The following is an 18,982-nucleotide window of genomic DNA, read 5'->3' on the forward strand; positions in this document are numbered from 1 at the left end:
CACATAAACTACTCTAATAACCGTTATAAAATTATAATAAATTAGAGCAATGGACAGGAAGCGTATGAGGCGACACGTCGCAGTGCTTGGTGCGGAGGCGACACGTCGCAGTGCTTGGTGCGGAGGCGACACGTCGCAGTGCTTGGTGCGGAGGCGACACGTCGCAGTGCTTGGTGCGGAGGCGACACGTCGCAGTGCTTGGTGCGGAGGCGACACGTCGCAGTGCTTGGTGCGGAGGCGACACGTCGCAGTGCTTGGTGCGGAGGCGACACGTCGCAGTGCTTGGTGCGGAGGCGACACGTCGCAGTGCTTGGTGCGGAGGCGACACGTCGCAGTGCTTGGTGCGGAGGCGACACGTCGCAGTGCTTGGTGCGGAGGCGACACGTCGCAGTGCTTGGTGCGGAGGCGACACGTCGCAGTGCTTGGTGCGGAGGCGACACGTCGCAGTGCTTGGTGCGGAGGCGACACGTCGCAGTGCTTGGTGCGGAGGCGACACGTCGCAGTGCTTGGTGCGGAGGCGACACGTCGCAGTGCTTGGTGCGGAGGCGACACGTCGCAGTGCTTGGTGCGGAGGCGACACGTCGCAGTGCTTGGTGCGGAGGCGACACGTCGCAGTGCTTGGTGCGGAGGCGACACGTCGCAGTGCTTGGTGCGGAGAGGCTTGTGTTATGTCTCATTTGTTGTTGATCACGGTGTCCATTTTAAAGGTGTTCGAGAAACGAATACGAGGCACTTTTGACGGCGCCGCAGCGCAGTGTTTGCCGCACATTATACATATATTCTTCAATACTTTTAATTAATATCATCATCTTAGGATCACTAATTAAGCTTTAATTTCTTTAATATAATGTAATGTTTTATTTTTAATTTTAAGCTATGTTCAACACAATATTTTATTGTTATGAATGAATAAAGAATAAAGAACTTGCGCGCTGACTTCAAAGTAGCGCTTCATACTCCAGCTTGTGCCCTATGAGTTCTTTATGAATTTAATTATTAATGAATTTCAATTTAATGTATGTATTATGGTTATTTCTCGTTATTACTTGAATCTGGATTTGTGACTAGAACTAATATTTATGACATGTTTAATAATTATAGTATTATTGCTTTATTTTAATTGTAAGAATTTCCTAGTATTACGTAAATGCTATTTTGTGTTTTACTATGTATTTATTTTTAAGAATATCAATAATGTTGCTATGCCCTGACAGGGTAACCATACATGTTAACACCTTAATGTCCTTAATGTAACCATGGTTCTGCAATAAACGAAATAAAAATCAAATAAAATGATAGTAACCGTTATAAAGTGAATTAGAGCAATGGATAAGTAGGCTCGGTCGCGACGCCGCAGTGGTTACCGCGGTTGCGCGCCAGCTTCATGTAGCCCTTCTTGCCCCATGTTTTGCCCCACGAGTTCTTGACCAGCCAATAGTCGCCGCCCGGCTGCTCCGTGCCGTACCCCACCACCAGCACCTACGAGTACAACATCATTATTTTTCATCTCAAACTTATCCTAATAATATATGCGTAAGTTTGTAAAGTCCAAGCCAAATCTTCAACAGGTCAACTTGGCAAGCGACAGTATGGAGGAGGTAGCCATAATAAACGAAAAATTCCTATGACAATATGATGTTTATTACGCCGTTGGCCCGTGTCACTGCAAAATAGGTGCAGAGTTTGCTTAAACGGTTTCGATATGTTTGGAAGTTTGTAGGTCTGTACTGAATCCTAAGAAATAATTTCGCGATGAAAGTGCGATGGTATTAAGCGAAACCAGACTTCTTGGCAGTTTAACGGTTTTACGAACGAAGTTGAGGGTGATTGGCATTTCATATTTCTGTGGTGATTGTGATGATAATAAATTGATAATGTGCGAGTGTGGTGCGAGTTCACATGCCCATAATTATGTTAGATAAGACCAGACTTTAAAAGTATCGTTTCAAACAAAAAGTTTTAAGCAACTATACCTACAAATAAATAGCGTGGTCTTACCGAGTGATCCAGATCCTCAGAAGAGCAGCTCCTTTCGAAGTACACCCCGTCTTCGTAGAGTTCGAAACTATTTTGACTGGCGTCTATACCGATGGATATCGGCCCTATGTTTGCCACCGCACTTTGGAGAGACTTTTCGTCAGCGTAAGGCAGATCCTTGAAGCCTTCGACGGTCATGTTACTAGAGTATTTAGGGTTATACCTGTGAAAAGCAACGCGGTTTTAGATTGTTGTACATTACTGTAAAGGCTGAGAACGCCTGAGTTCAAGAAAATAAGACTAATACACGATTGTTTTATCCCACCGAGGCACAGTGCCTTTCTCCAAACATGCGAGTGTTTTTATGTAAATAAGTATAATGTTTTTATGCCAAATGAATCTTTTTCTATTCTAAGAAATAAGGCATAATTTTACTAATGAGATTAATTGTGATATACCTATTATAAATTGAATTAAACTACAACAGAACTAACTGCTGCAGTTGCTATCCGCCAGAAGTTGCCAACAATTGACACAGTCTCAAACACTCAACTGTAATTCACGCACAAAATGTATTGGCATTCACGGTAAATATGGTGTGTACCTGCACAAGCCTTGAACTCCTTTGTAGGGGTAGAATTGCTCCATATTAATACCGCCATTGCCCGCAACGTACGAAAAGGCAAAATCCACGATACCGCCGTTAACACAGCCGTCATCATTGCCGTAGAATTCCGAACAATCAAGAAGGTTCTGTTCGGATAGTGAAACCAATCGTCCTATTTTCCGGAAATACTGCCCCTCAAGAGCACCAGTCTAGAAGAAAAGATAGAAACACAATCTTTAAAAGTGGAAAGTTACATTAATGTAATCATACACAGCCTAGAAACGCGCAATATTTGACGTAGCATTAAAACTTAGGGTTGATGGATTCTGAAGTCCTCTATCGTCTGTGTAGAATAATAATAATTATGTTATGAAAATAAATTTTTAGATTTGACTTACGGCACTAAATGCCCAGCAGGAGCCGCAAGCACCTTGGTTCTTGACCCCCGTTACGGCACCCTTGGAAACCCAATTCATGGTCAGCGGTAGATTCATGGAGGGCATGTGATGCTGCAAGGCCTTAGCAGGACGACTCGTTTTACTGGTGACAGAAACAAACAAGTTACACAATATTGTTGTTTAAGTTATTCGCTATGTGCACGACTGTCACGCAACCTAGCGTCCGCAAGTCTAGGGGAAAACGTCAATGCACTACATCTTATAAAACTACTCCAAAACTAAAAACTACTGAACGGATTTTCATACGACTTTCATCTCTCAATAGAGTAATTCTTGAGGAAGGTTTAGGTATATAACTTGTTAAGGTTTTGTGTAAATTGGTTGAAATATAAATACGTTGTTGGAAGAAAACACACTGGCTAGGAACTTTAATCGAAAACGCTGCCTAATCCGTTTGAGCTATAACAACACAATGTATGGTGGGGTTGTCTCTCTTTCATAGGTCTACAAAAAAGTCCGTGATGTTGAATGTCTATCTTTTAAGGATAACTTACTATACCCATTATTAACTTCTAGAAAAAGATCCCATAGTATGTGGCATTTGCAAACCTATTTACACGGATACAGTATTAATAATTATCAAATTAAATACGTTAGTTATATATTAAGCATTTCATACAGATTACAATGGTCTCTTACACCATACAATTTAAATGAATATTTCAGGAGTAATCGTAAGTTAAAGTTTTATTCGAGCCATATAAAGTTAGTTCTAATTTTTACCACCTTATGCGCTGGGATCGCTTTAATTACCCCCACCATGTACTTCGCACGGTCCCAATATCAAACCAAAGAAAAACTTTTACATTTAAGTATCTTTATGCTCATGTGTCAGTGTTTTGTTTTCTCTATTATTAACAATAGACTTATAAATTATGCTTACCTTTTTTTTATACTACGTCGGTTGCAAACAAGCATACGGCCCGCCTGATGGTAAGCAGTCTCCGTAGCCTATGTACACCTGCAACTCCAGAGGAGTTACATGCGCGTTGCCGACCCTAACCCCACCCCCCTCGTTGAGCTCTGGCAACCTTACTCACCGGCAGGAACACAACACTATGAGTAGGGTCAAGTGTTATTTGGCTGCGGTTTTCTGTAAGGTGGAGGTACTTCTCCAGTTGGGCTCTGCTCTAGATCTGGAATGACATCTGCTGTGCTGTGCCCTACCACACAAGGCGAGATGACATTCACATTGCCCATACCTCTCTTTTGGACGTAGTTTAAGGACATACCCGGGTACCTACTAACACTTTTATGGGCTTTGCCTGAAGTAAAGGACCTATTATTATAATATCATTGACTGAGTGAAAATGAAGTGCGATCGAATCTTCTACGTTACAGCTTGAACAAAAATGCTTCCGAAAATACGTCCGGTTCTCTGTCCGGCTGTTCTCCTCTACAGATCGCATTTCTAAACCGTTTCTCGTGAAGCAGGTTCGATTATTATACGAAACTTTTGTCGATTCAGTTTTTAGGTATTTTCATATTAGCGAAGAAGTACAGTTCTTCAGTTAAGTTATGCTCACAACTCACAGCAAACAGAGATTATCAGGATTAAAAGGAGACTTTAAGTCGTAATTTACCTTCTCATGGATTTGTTGGTCATCCTAAGTAGCTGGAGAAGTACGTAAACAAAACAGTTGACAGCCATAATGGCACTGCTACTCAGTAGTCGTAGTGTTGTGTTCCTAATGGTAGTGAGTAAGGTTTCCAGTTTCCAGTGCTCCCAAAGGAAAATCCTTGTAAGCTTGTGGGATCGACAACGCGCGTGTAACTCCCGCACTGATATGATACGGTAGCTGCTTAATATCAGACGGGTCGCACGCTATCCATTGTCGTACTTACTTAAGGCGGGGCTCCACCAGTGTGCGCACAGTGCCGCTCATTGGTGGATCCCGCCTTTACTGCTGTGGCGACCCAAGGTGGATCTTGACTTCCCACACTAAATACCTACCGCCATGCTTTTCTGTCCAGTCGACGACGCCGAGATTGCTTAGGTCTTGTCTTCTTTTATTATAAAAAAAGAAGATATTTTAAAGATCAGTTACCGTTTGTAGCCGCGCATGCGCTGTATTTCCTCTGGGTAGCGGTCGGAGAACTCGTTGAGCGCGAGCGTGAACGACGTGAGCCCGTGAGCGTGGGCCTTGTTGTGCTGGGCCACCTTGAATTTATTATCCACGTATATCTTCATGCGTTCTCTTTCTTCTTCCAATGATGTATACTGCTTTTTGTGCTCCAGCTAAAACATTGTTTATTATTATTAAAAAAACATATATACCTAATACATTACAATTACTAATCATTATTACTTATCCTAATATGTAAATTCACTACACCAGACTACTTAATTGGTACTGCGATTCAAATATATATATATCAGATATGTAAATACTCGTAGGTACATAGAAAACATCCATAACATATCCTCGGTTACCAATTTTTTTAATAATTTTCAAGTTGAAGGAAATAATAAGAAGCGTAAACAACATGGACGAAAACATTCTTGCATTGGAATAGAGTTTTAGGCAGCTCGGAGAAGAGACTATCTATGATTGTAAACGTTTCCCAGTATGGAAATAACATATGCGATAGGTTTAATTTAGTCTTTTAAGTATTATTTAAACCTAACGTAACTTTACCTTAAAAGTCTCCCATTCCTGCCGCACCAAGTTATAGCTGTCGAAGCTAAAGACTCCCGCCGCCGCTACGCTCAGGAGCAAAACCGCACACATCATAACTCCTGGACGACAGATATGTAGAATAAGTATGTATGTGTCGAAGTCTAGTCAAAAAGGTCACACTTTGTCGCTTAATAAGGACGAGATTTGCTTGTATCTTTACGAATAACCTCACAATTTGTCAAAGCGTCCTTATAGCAAGCGGCAAAGTGACTTTTAGACTTTTAAACTGCATAATTATAACACAAATATATACGTATGGATGTCTCAATAGGTACCTAAAAGTCTTTTTTAGGGTTCCGTAGTCAACTAGGAACCCTTATAGTTTCGCCATGTCCGTCTGTCTGTCTGTCTGTCTGTCTGTCCGAGGCTTTGCTCCGTGTTTCGGTTTACAATTCTCGGAGATATTGAGTAACATACATACAAAAAAAAAACAGTCGAATTGAGAACCTTCTCCTTTTTTGAAGTCGGTTAATAATGCAGAGCCAGGTTACATCTCTACGCAGCGCCGAGTCAGCCCTATGACTGGTTTATTTTATTTTCGTGAAATTAAAAGCTTTTAAATTATTTTATTAAATTTGCTTACTACGTTGGTTTTTCCTTATTAAGATAACACTTACGTAAACGTTACCTAATCCAAAAAACATATGTATTACTTGTGTATAAAATATATGTACCTATGTATTGTGTATATACACCATGGGGACGAGTAACCCGACAGATTTTAAGGAGCAAAAAATGTTATATAATATGACTTTTGATCAATATCAACAAACCAATTTTTTAGGCTTAGAAAAGCATTACAACGAATAAGTTAAGTTTTCATTTTATTTATACTGAAAAAAATTACGAGTTTCTTTTAAAACATTATTGTCTATCAGTAATTCAGTACCCCTAGTGTAAATTTGAACGACATCATAACGTGACGATCTCATTTTGTATAGGATTTTGAGTTTCCAAAACGTTCCGCTTGGCGCGCTCTTTCTAAATCCAATACAAAATGAGACTAAACGCAAACGCGTACGTCACGTTTCGAAATCGAATTTATTTACACTAGAGGTACTGGACTGTCTAAACCAAGTCACATACGAGCAGCGTCGAAGCATATTTGATCACAAGAATTCTCATTATCTCTAAAACAAGGCCGATTTCAGAAAACTTAGTATGACATTTTAGTCTCTAAATGCGGTCAAGATTACACCTTTAAAATCTGTCTGTAAAATATGTATTCTTGACCGCATTTACTTGACCCATTAATATACAGTCAGCAATAGTATTCGCTTAGCACCTTTGCATACAAGCTTCTATGCAGAGGGCGTCGCTTTCTCTGCAGCTGACTGTACCTATAAATTAATTGGATTGCATCCAAAACCAAACAATGCTGAAATAAAAATATTATTACAATTTAAATAAAAATACTATTTATAGTAAATTATTAGAACAAGGTTCTTCACTCACCTTAGTTTATGCAGCAAATACCACAAATATATTATTTTAATTGACCAATGACTTACTGATCAAATTGTTGCATAATAACTTAATAATATGATTACAAACTGGCCTTTAAATAGAGGTATAAGAGGAAAATATATCTTTAGTCCTACCTATATGCAATCTGGGATTTCTACCACAAATAACGTACGTGGATACATTATTTAATATGCAAGTATTGATCGTGTCATTCACGAAGACGCATGCCTTGTCTTGTATTGTCGTGTTATTAAAGGCTAAATTTGACAAATCTACGCGTCATCGTGGATGACACGAACTATATTAATTAAATTTAGCAGGCAAATAACAAGCACAGTGCAGGAAAAATGACCTTAGCGTAAAAGGTTTTACACATAGATTTATAATTAGCCTAGATGCCTAGTCTGTACAGTGTACATCCCTTGTGAAGCCATTTCGAGTACGACATTATGTCGCCCTCGTGTCATCGTATCCGAACGGCCCTCGCAGTACTCAAGGTCGAGTTGGTTTGTGTACACCTCCCGGTTATAAATTAAAAAATACAAGAAAGAAAGAAAGATAGTTGTTTGTGCGGTGAATGAGTGTCACAACACATCAGTGAATAAAAACAAACCGCCTGATATAACATTTCACGCGTAAGTATCCAGTTTAATGTGATATTTTTACGTAATTGTAAATACAAAAATCCAAATTTTCGTCAGCCGCCATTACTTATAAATGTTGCCAGGTGATATGAATCTTTTTTCCTCCAAATGAGGCATGACGATTACATTGATAAAATAAAATTAATATGCTTACTATACGTTCCTTGTATGACTATAGAAAATATTCTTTTTTAGTTTTTCATTCTTTTATTTCAAATTATGTTTTGTCTTTTACAAAATTACAGTTTAAATTTATATTTTTATTTTGTGTGATATTCGTTTTAGATTTCCGACTGATCCGCTTCTGTCTGCGAGATGGACGGAAAAAATTAGATTAAATAGGAACGATGCAATATGGAAACCGACTAAACATAGTCGAATATGCTCTCGCCATTTTGATGAGCAAGTAAATTGTATTTGTGGAACACAGGTGTTACAGTTAAGGTCTGTAAAAACGAAACGCAACTGTCACTGTCGCACTTATATGGAAGACTGATAGAGAGACACAAAGCGTTTCGTTGTCGAAGCAATAGCGATTGCAACCTTGGCTAGGCCGGCAGGTACAATTACTAGTACTGACGATAAATAGTTATTTGTTTTACAAGAGGGAAAGTTGTTGTTTAACCGCTCGTGCTAATTAGCAATATTATCGAGCTAAGTAGATAAAGATCCCAAAATTTCTAAAAATGGAATCTTGAGCGTTGCGAGGGTTTCAAGTTACGAGAGTTAAACAAATTATGCCCCAAGTGAAACACAAAACTTTTCACCACACTAACCCGAAGAAAATATTAAATGTAAGATATCAAATAAAATCAAACCAAATCGAATCCAAATGATCGTCATTAAATATTTATCATTTAAAATCATTATTCCAAAGTCAATTCTACCAGCTATTATCTGTGCACATTTGTAAAATAAAAAAATAAACGTTTTTTATTTAAACATTATTTCACAAAGTACAGAAATTTAATATCTACATACACCCTCCCAAATGATTGATAGCCAAGTATAAGGATGTGGTTAAAATCCATCTACTTTAAGGGGAATAAATGAACTCTGGCAACCCGTTTTTGTATATATGTGTGTGTGTCGCTGAGCGTAAGACACGAGCGTCGCACGCACACATCGATCGTGTTTCGGCTTCACTTTTGGCAGATTAGCCTTATGAGGACTAACTGTCTATAATAATAATATGTGTGATAGGTCAGTGGTTTTACAAAAGTTAATTAGGACTAAGGAAACATGTAGATATCTAGAATAATATTCATTAGTGGGCAAATTGTTAATGTTTTGATGATTAATATAGGATCTAGCCTGAAATATCGTCATATGACCAAATTAAGAAACATGTTTTTACGTGGCCCCGTATACCTAGTCCTAGTAACATAGGCACAATCAGCCTTATATAGGTAGTAATAAATATTAGTATTTGTACCAACAGCTCACACCAAAGAAAACTTCAGGGGCCCAATTTGACTTGATAAAGCAAAAGTGCTGCCAATCCAAATGTCGTTGGTTCTAGAATCACCAGTTCGTAGTTATCAATGCCTTTCTTGGAGCATATGAATCATGTAATTAAGTAGGTCATGTTTGATTGTAATGCGCCTCTGTAAAGGAAAACATTGTGAAAAACAGAAATAAAAGCGACAATCTGATTTGAAAAAATTGTTATAGTGTTCAAATGTATTGTTATAATTAAATATACATATACACCATGGGATCGAGTAACCCGACAGATTTTAACGACGCGTTCCCGATGTCGTAAAGAGCAAAAAAATATAAATTGTATGACTCTTGGTCAAATTCAGCAATAAAGATTTTATTTTGTGTGTGTATGTATGTGTGAGTGTTTTCTGCACACAACACGTTATTTCTATTTTTAATCTTGGTGGAGAAAAGCATTACAAAGTATTGCGAGTTTTTTTTTACTTTAATGTCTGTCAGTAGGAATGTCTAAGCTAAGTCACATACTGGCAGCGTTGGAATTAAAATAAAAAAATATCCAAATTAAATTGAAACTGGCAACCTTGGAGTCGTACTCGCTCAGATTCTGGCATGAAACTGAACTGATTTAGTGCGAATCTGTCCTACTCAGAAATTGGTTCCAAAAAAAAAGGAGACTTCCATATCATGAGTCGTAAGTCGATATTGTTTTGTTCAGAAACGTGCCTATGGCGAGTCAGACCTCTACAGGGTCGGGCTTGCTCGGATTCTGACCTGAAGCCAAACTGTCTCAATACGAATCTGCCCCGGCCCGCCCAAAGGCTATAAGCGCGTTTTCACTAAACTATCTCTAAAACAAAACCAATTTCAGAAAACTTTATGTGACATTTTAGTATCTAAATGTGGTCAAGAATACACCTTTAAAATCTGTCAGTTATTCGTGCCCAAGGTGTATGCCATTTATGTACCTATAAATTAATTGGATTGCATCCAAAACAAAACAATGTTTGAATAAAAATAAACTCTTTATTGTAAATTATTAGAACAGTTATTAACACATTGAGTGCCGGGAAAAAAAAGAGCGCCCGCTGACCGGGTGGCGGGCGCTCTTTTCGTAGTCGCTTTCCTCTACAAAGCGGGAAAATGCTAAAATCGGCTACGCGGGTAGCGCTACGAAAACGTTAAGTGAATGCGTTAAATGTATTGATATGATACGATACGTTTTTTTTCGAACAGATTAAAAAGTAACGCGGGTTTAAATGCGTACCTAAGGTTACAGCTTTTGTTGCGGTACACCCCTTACTAACCTACTTTTTTTTATTTAAAAACATCCCGAGTCGACATATTATCTTTAAGTCAAAGTAGTTATAAGAATTATTTGTATAAAAATGCTATAGTATAAAAACGCTAGCTGCATGTAAACGAAGTACTAAATTTAACGATAAGTATGTTATATTACATTATACTTTAGGTCTTAATTGATTGATTAGTATTAACGCATGTTGTGTTTACCTATTATTGGATAGACACTTACTCATGTATTTTTGGGTTTTTATCTGTATTTTTTGTAGTGTTGTATCTGTTGGTAAACCTTAAATAAATAAAATAAATAAATAAATAAAATTACTTATTTCGAACATCAAACATTTAATAACAGATATTTTGTAGATACTGTGATGTTCGAATAAATAGGCAGATGCACTAGCAACACTGGCCAACTGTCATGGCGCGAATGTCTGACGGTGCACTGTGGCTGTGATAATAATTTGTTTTACAGTACATATGGTGCTACTTTACCGCACTAGTGCGAAAATTAGCATATTACGTAACTATGTCGAACATTTAAAGGGCCATATGTACTGTAAAACGTTGTACGATACATGTGCGAATAGGGAATTCGCACTTGTATCGTAATGTACTATTATTTACTCGTAATTGATATCCCAATAGTTCATAAATTGAGAATCAAACTGTGAATACCACAGATACCTATCCTGTTTGTTAGGTAAATATTTAGTTATCCACATTATTTATAGGTTAGTGATTTCGATAAAGGAAAAAAGATGAGATATACGCGTCATAAAATTTATTTATCAGAAAATATATTTTTTTAAATAAAGCAAACTACATGATTTCTATGCACACTTGCTTGATATTTTTACTTGAAAGGATCAAATAATACCTACGAGTAGACCGAAACCAGCGGCGGTATCATGGTCGTATTTTCATCATGCGTCACTATCGCACTTACATACTTGTTAGAACGAGAGAGGTAAGATGAGAGATGATAAAAAACTGACCATGTTAGCCCTGCAGGTACATATAAAATATAACGCACAAATTGGCTATTTGCGCGACAGTGGTCCCCGCCTAGCGGCTTCGGGTCACATTAGTTCAGATATCAAATAATATGTCAGAGCCCAATAAAGTTAACATTTTTGCCACGTCGAGCGTTATCGTTGCTTTTAGTTACCTCATCAATTACTTACATACACGGTGCTCGTTTTTATCATACATTTTGCTGGATTAAGTAATTCTTACTTATCCCGAAACGTGTATTCTGTTACTAGTGATACTTAACCTAAGTACCTATATGTATTCTCTATAGGACAGCTGACGCCCACATTGCCGCATTCACTGCCAGCGCGAGCTACGCTTATAGCCAATTGCGCGTTTTTCCGTTTTGTAGCGAAAAGCGCCTACAAACAGAGAACCCGCCTAGCGAGTCACTGGCAGTAAATGTGTTATTCTACTAATAAGTTATTCTTAAAATTATTCGAGTATATTATGCGTTGAGCGATACCTGAAAACAATTGTATTTAAACTAGTTTCCATGGAAAGGATGTATTACAGTATTTTACCAAAAAAATATATTTATCAGTGCTCGGGAAAAATATATACTGTGGCAAACCCACTTAGTCAGTAAAAAAAGGCGCGAAAAAAAATCCCATGGGAGGACAACCTTTCTCGCCTATTTTTTTTTATTGCCGTCATTTTTCTACTGAAACAAATGGCTTGTTAGAACTACTTGTTAGAACGTGACAGACATGGTGACACGCGATAAAAATGCGACCGTGCTTAGCCCGCTGCAAAATTGATGACGACTACAAAGTACTTTATGTTATTACTGTATTTATGATATAGGAGGCAACCGAGCAGACGAATTACCTGATGGTAAGCGATTACCGCCGCCCATGGACGACTGCAACACTAGTTAGTGTAGAATTTCCATACTAAATGACCAATTTTCATTACTCCTAAGTGTATGTAAGTACTAAATAATGCCGATAAGGAGCGGTTCGACAATAATTCCCAAGCACTGACATTTACATCAATATTTTTAATTATATTTAGTAGGATTTAAAGCATTTTTATATTAGATAATATTAACAGATAAAACTAAAATCTTAACTATTTACTATCCTTATTTATCTATAATTATCAGGATTTCTATTCAAAATCACAATTTAATCACAAAATTCAATTCTTCTTAGTACCTGCCAAAACTTTTAGCCAACACTTCATTATGAAAACATACAAATATAATACAAAAAATAGTTTTATACGAGAAGATAGATACTTAATTTATTATTTAATTTTTGCATATGTTAAGTCATGCAGCCTTTTCAATAAAAACATAAATATTAAAAAACGGCAAGTTATTCTAATTTCAAGTCTTGGCCAAATCTTTTGGCCGCCCGTACAAATTCCCTGTTAATTAATAAACCCCGTTATTAATGTTGTATTGTATTGAAATTAGGGTTAACGAAACTATCTACCGTAGAAAACCCTAACTTCACCATTGATGCCCAACTTCGCCCAAGTAAAATATGAATATAATTATTTTACCAATAAATACAGGGTGGGCAAATAAGAGGAACTTCTGCACTAAATTTGGCCAAAATAAATAAATCTTGTTTATTTTGTACCAAATTTTTGAATACATTTCACCATCGCCATCAAAAAGGCGTTTAACAGTAAGTATATAAGATGTTTTTTTTAATTGGTCTTAACTCTGTAACTAGGCGAAATCCAGAAACAAATGTATGACATATTAGTCTCTAAATGTGATCAGGAATACACTGTTAAAATCTTTCGGTTTCGTCATGTTACACTGTGTATGTGATACACTTTGTTTTTAAATTCTAACTATATCAAGTGCAAAATTTATTATATATTTTTTCATAAATATATTTTTCAGGGTTGGCAATTGTATACGGAATCTGATAATTTCTGACAAATATCTACCTCTAGCAGTAAGTAATTTTATTCTCAAATGTTTGTGTTGTCGTTGTATGCTCGATTAATTTTGAAAAAGTGTGCAGTGATTGGCACTCAAATCACCCCAAATTTACCCAAAATTACGTGTCCAAGCTTACAAGCTGGTGAAATTTAAACAGTTAAAACCGACCATCCGACACAAATTTACTAAGATAACGCCGAAAATGTGCGAAAATATGCTGAAAATTGCAGTGATAAAGGATCACATTTGCCTACTGTTAGTGGTGGACATTTGTCAGAGATTATGTTCGGCGTGTATTTGCCAACCCTGAATAATATATTTTAAAACAATACTTAACAATTTTTGAACTTAATCTTATTATTTTATACCTTTAAACGAACAATTCTATATATTTATACATTTTGGGGATCTCGGAAACGGCACTAACGATTTCGATGAAATTTGCTGTATGGGGGTTTTCGGGGCCGAAAAGACGATCTAGCTAGGTCTTATCTCTAGGAAAAGGAGCATTTTTGAGTTTTTATATGCTTTCCGAACAAAGCTCGGTCTCCCAGATATTATAGTTAACATTTTTAAAACAAACTGTATAATTTTATTTGCCCACTACAGGGTGTAATAAATAGGTATAAATTAAATTTAGCTGCGCAAAAACAGTTAAAAGATAAAATCTTAAATAACCTAACTTCGCCACCTGTCCCTAACTTCGCTTAGTGATAATTATTTAATTTTGAAAATTATACATGTACTTATTCTAAATCGTAAATATTTATTGTTAAACTGAATCGTAAATTATATAATTTATAGCTAGTAGAATTACAATATTAATGATATTTAGCAAAGGCGAAGTCATGTACCATAGTTGAATTTAGGGGACGTAGTTTTGACAAAACAATTTCAATAAACTGCCATATTGACAACGGGGTTTGTTAACCAATAACATCCCAATGTTTCCCAAAACATATACCGAAACAAGTTTAAATTTGACACGTGTTTAAAAAATATGCAACTAAGTTTGTTTAACAACATTAAACACAAAACAATTTGATTTTATGAATTATCCCTGTTCAAGTGTTCACCAACATTCATGATTTTTAAAATATCACTCACACGCCAACATAAATGGTTCAAGGGAGCATTAAAAGGGTCCATTATGTTCATATACATACATTTGTGACATAAAGTGACATTTAAATCAGTTGTGATTACTGATGTGCCGAAGGAATCTTTCCAAAATTTTCCACATTGTTAAGTTCCGGAAACTTATTATTTTGTAACATAAAATGGAAATTTCTTATATTTCTGTGAAATTTTCAAGGAATTTCCGAGAATTTTTCCTATTTTTTGGAAACTTTCCGCAACTTGCACATCTGTAGTTGTGATAAATCTAATCATTTTAGTAGCTATTCGATTTAACGAGACTCTTTCGTATATCAGGAATGATAAGTTCTATAATCTACACCTATGAATAATTATCACTCACAGGCCAACATAAGTGGTTCAAGGGAGCATTAAAAGGGTCCATAATGTTCATATATATACATTTGTGACATGTTTTTTTATACTACGTTGGTGGCAAACAAGCATACGGCCTGCCTGATGGAAAGCAGTCTCCGCAGCCCATGTACGCCCGCAACTCCAGAGGAATCACATGCGCGTTGCCGACCCTAACCCCCCCTCGTTGAGCTCTGGCAACCTTACTCACCGGCAGGAACACAACACTGAGTAGGGTCTAGTGTTATTTGGCTGCTGTTTAAATCAGTCTATTATTTAAATCAGTTGTGATAAATCTAATTATTTTAGTAGCTATTTGAATTAACGAGACTCTTTTTTACATGAACTAGGTATAACTTCTATACCTATGAATAATTTAACAAATTTACTTATTGGAGTTAAAATTATTGTACTGTTAAGGCATATTTTTTACTACTGGATCACTATTTTTATAGCAAGCATTTTAATCGCAGCAGCAAATAAATATTTTAATGACACCCTTATGTTTTACCCTATTTTGCAGTGCCGGATTAAGACATTTTGGTGCCCTAAGCATTTCTAGACCATGGTGCCCCCTCATCAAGATTACATTGAATTTTATTGGTAAATTGAGTGACGTTTATTGCCGCATTACTGCTGAGAATAGAATTTTCAATGCGTCACATCATTTTATCACGGAAATTGACAGTATTGCAGCAGTATTGTTCCAAGAGTAGGTAAGGTCAAGTGTAAGCAAATTCGAAGACCGTGTTTTGCATAAGTCCGGAGGCCAAGCCAACCATTGTCCAAGTGTAAGCGAAGACGTAAGACATAGGCCGTTCTCCGCAGGGTTTTGCAACCTCTAGAGCTTTCCTGCGAAGCTCATTCATGTGAGGCCGAGCTTCAGTAGAGGCTTAGCCATTGGCCATTGGTTCTTGTCAGAACCAGTACCAATGGCAACAAATGTCTTAAATAGCAAATTATTGTTTACGAAAACGGGACTTAGAATAGGGTACGGTTAAAAAATAACCTCTGACTAGACGTTTCAAGGACGGCGCTGTCCCCATGGTCTCGGAGAAGACTGTGTAAAGTCGACATCATTATTTTGACATTGGAGGTAATTTTAGAACTTAATCAAACGCAATTAAGTCCCGTTTTTTTAATAATAATGTGTCACAATTAGGCCAATACAATTAGATTTTATCGACTTAAAAATACGTGTAATCCAAGTTTGCTCCATTCCAGGAGGTGTGCATAAATGTTTCCTTATTTTCAGTTTTTTTGCTTGTACCTAAATCGAAAACGGTACGGCCGACGGAAAATCTGTTCTAATTATCTGTTATAATTATCTGAGCAACTTCTGTAGTGAACAAAAACTATTCATAGTAGACTCTGAACTCTTGCCGCCGGACTCGTATACCTATGTCAGCGACAGTCACGGGTGTGTGCGCTGGCTTGACCACTGTGTAACGACAAATGCGGCTAGACTAACAGTTACTGACGTCAAGATACACTATGACGTGTTTTGGTCAGATCACTTCCCTTTGGAAATAATATGTAATTTAAGTAAAAATATAGCTAAAACTAATTTGCAGAGTGTAGATCTGGGAAATGACAATCCGAGGGGTATAATATGGGGTGAAAGGGAGCTACCTCAGATAAACGAGTATCGAAAGATTTGTAACGATAAATTAAAATATATTGATTTTCCTAATGAACTAGTACAATGCTGTGATAATGATAATGTTTGCAATAATGCTGATCATAGGACTATCATAAACAACATGTATGAGTCTATTATAGTGATACTTAAAGAGGCCTCAGTTGCCACTTGTCATACAAAACATCACAGAGCGGGTCGTATTACGGGCTGGAATAAACACGTCAGGGGGGCTCACCAGAGGGCGAGAGTATGTTTTCAGGAATGGTGCAGGTCCGGTAAGCCTAAGTCGGGCCGACTATATGAGGAGATGTGCCTTTCTAGAAAACATTTTAAAGCTAAACTTAAGTACTGTCAAAATAAGAAAGACCAGATAAAGATGGATATTATTGCCTCACATCATAAATCTAAGAACTTTGTACAGTTTTGGAAATCGACAAACAGGATGAACCCTAAGGTGAGCCTTCCGGTAAGTGTTGACAGTGTTAGTGAGCCGAGTGATATCGCAAACCTCTTTAGGAACCAGTTCAAAGTGGAACCTCTGAAGGTGGATGGCCGGCTGCCGGTGCTCGATGCTGGGACTCGTGGGGATGGTACCCTAATCGGAATTACACCAGCGGAAATATCCAAGGTTGTACGGCAAATGACGAGAGGTAAGTCACCCGGACACGATGGTCTTAGCATCGAGCATCTGCAACATGCGGGTGTTCATCTTCCCAGGGTTCTTGCGATGTTCTACACATGCTGTATTCGCCACAACTACTTGCCTGAAGACCTCATGAAAACCATTGTGGTGCCCATTATAAAAAATAGGACTGGTGATGCCTCCGACAAGTCCAACTATAGACCAATCTCGCTGGCAACTATACTGGCGAAGGTATTGGACAGTGTGCTTAACACGTATCTGAATAGACATATCAACCTACATGATGCCCAGTTCGGGTTTCGACCCGGACTTTCAACTGAATCGGCTATACTGTGTCTCAAGCATACTGTTCAATACTACACTAAGCGGAACACGCCAGTTTTTGCATGTTTTTTGGACTTGTCGAAGGCATTTGACCTTGTATCTTATAAGTTGTTATGGCACAAGTTACGCAGCGGGACTGGTGTACCAGTTGAGTTAACAAATATGTTTGAGTATTGGTATGATCATCAAATAAATATTGTGAGATGGGCTGGGGCATACTCAGACCCATATAAAATGAAATGTGGTGTGAGACAGGGCGGATTGACGTCACCCACACTTTTTAATCTGTATGTAAATGGGTTGATTGAGGAGCTCAGCAGCGCTGGTGTAGGTTGTTCAGTGGACGGCAGTTTTGTTAATAATATTAGCTATGCCGACGATATGGTGCTGCTGAGCCCCTCAATAAACGCATTAAAAGTCTTGCTGGGTATATGTGAGAGATACTCTGTGGCCCACGGGCTCAAATATAATGTCAAGAAGAGTGAGATCTTAGTCTTTAAGTCTGGTACTAAAACGTATTCTATACCACCTATTAACCTAGATGGTTCTCCTCTTCAGACGGTTACAAAATTTAAATATTTGGGCCATTGGGTCACAGACACTCTAAAAGATAATGAAGACCTGGAGAGGGAACGCAGAGCACTATCGGTTAGGGGTAACATGTTGTCACGCAGGTTTGTTCGCTGTTCCCGTGAGGTAAAAATTACATTATTTAAAACCTACTGCCAAAACCTGTACACGTGCAACCTGTGGAGCAACTACACCCAAAAAACCTTTAGTGCTCTGCGTGTCCAGTACAACAACGCTTTCAGGGGTTTATTGGGGCTGCCCTGGCGCTGCAGCGCGTCAGCAATGTTCGCTGAGTGGAGCACAGACGGTTTCCACGCAGTGCTGCGTAAGAGGGTGGCGTCCCTGTGGGACCGCGTGCGGGGCAGCACCAACACTCTCCTGAGGGTGATTGCGGAAAGGGTGGATAGCCCTCTTATAACTCACTGGATGACAATGCATGTTAGGTCCAATGAGCATTATGTGTTCCACTAACATTAATGTTAACTTTATTTTTAAGATTTTTCTTGTTATTTTACTAACACAGTCTTGTAGACAAAAATATGGATACTTGGTGTCTGAATTAAATATTTTCATTTTTCATTTTTTCATTTTCAATTACGAGTATTATTAAAATTGATATCTGAGGATCCGAAATGTAATTTAACTATGTTCTTGCAATAAAATACATTGATTGATTGATTTAAGGTAAGTACCTTCGTAGTAAATTGTAAAAAAAGGTCGACATTTTTTATTTTTTATAAAATCATGTTAATGATCCGAAAACGCTTTCTTAACAGTGTCTGATCCACCAAG

The 18,982-nt window shown here is 37.7% G+C and overlaps 1 protein-coding gene across 1 annotated transcript; it reads right to left on the reverse strand.

The window, feature by feature from the left end:
• Positions 1-565: 565 nt before the first annotated feature.
• On the reverse strand, positions 566-7,736 carry LOC133525627 (procathepsin L-like). Its single transcript, XM_061861944.1, has 7 exons — positions 7,179-7,736; positions 5,682-5,782; positions 5,091-5,281; positions 2,983-3,124; positions 2,582-2,793; positions 1,999-2,200; positions 566-1,479 (listed from the first exon to the last, which is right to left on the reverse strand). The coding sequence occupies exons 2-7, from the start codon at positions 5,775-5,777 to the stop codon at positions 1,318-1,320; spliced, it is 1,005 nt and encodes a 334-aa protein (XP_061717928.1). The 5' UTR covers positions 5,778-5,782; positions 7,179-7,736; the 3' UTR covers positions 566-1,317.
• Positions 7,737-18,982: the final 11,246 nt, after the last annotated feature.

This window comes from Cydia pomonella, chromosome 15 (assembly GCF_033807575.1).
Source record: "Cydia pomonella isolate Wapato2018A chromosome 15, ilCydPomo1, whole genome shotgun sequence".
Classification (NCBI taxonomy): Eukaryota; Metazoa; Arthropoda; class Insecta; order Lepidoptera; family Tortricidae; genus Cydia; species Cydia pomonella.

Excerpts from the sequence above, each read along its gene's own strand:
- LOC133525627 (XM_061861944.1), bottom strand. The coding sequence starts at position 5,777 with ATGATGTGTGCGGTTTTGCTCCTGAGCGTAGCGGCGGCGGGAGTCTTT. Across the intron at positions 3,125-5,090 it reads CGCATGCGCGGCTACAAACG|TAAAACGAGTCGTCCTGCTA; the intron begins GTAACTGATCTT and ends TTCTGTCACCAG. Across the intron at positions 2,201-2,581 it reads GGAGTTCAAGGCTTGTGCAG|GTATAACCCTAAATACTCTA; the intron begins GTACACACCATA and ends TGCTTTTCACAG.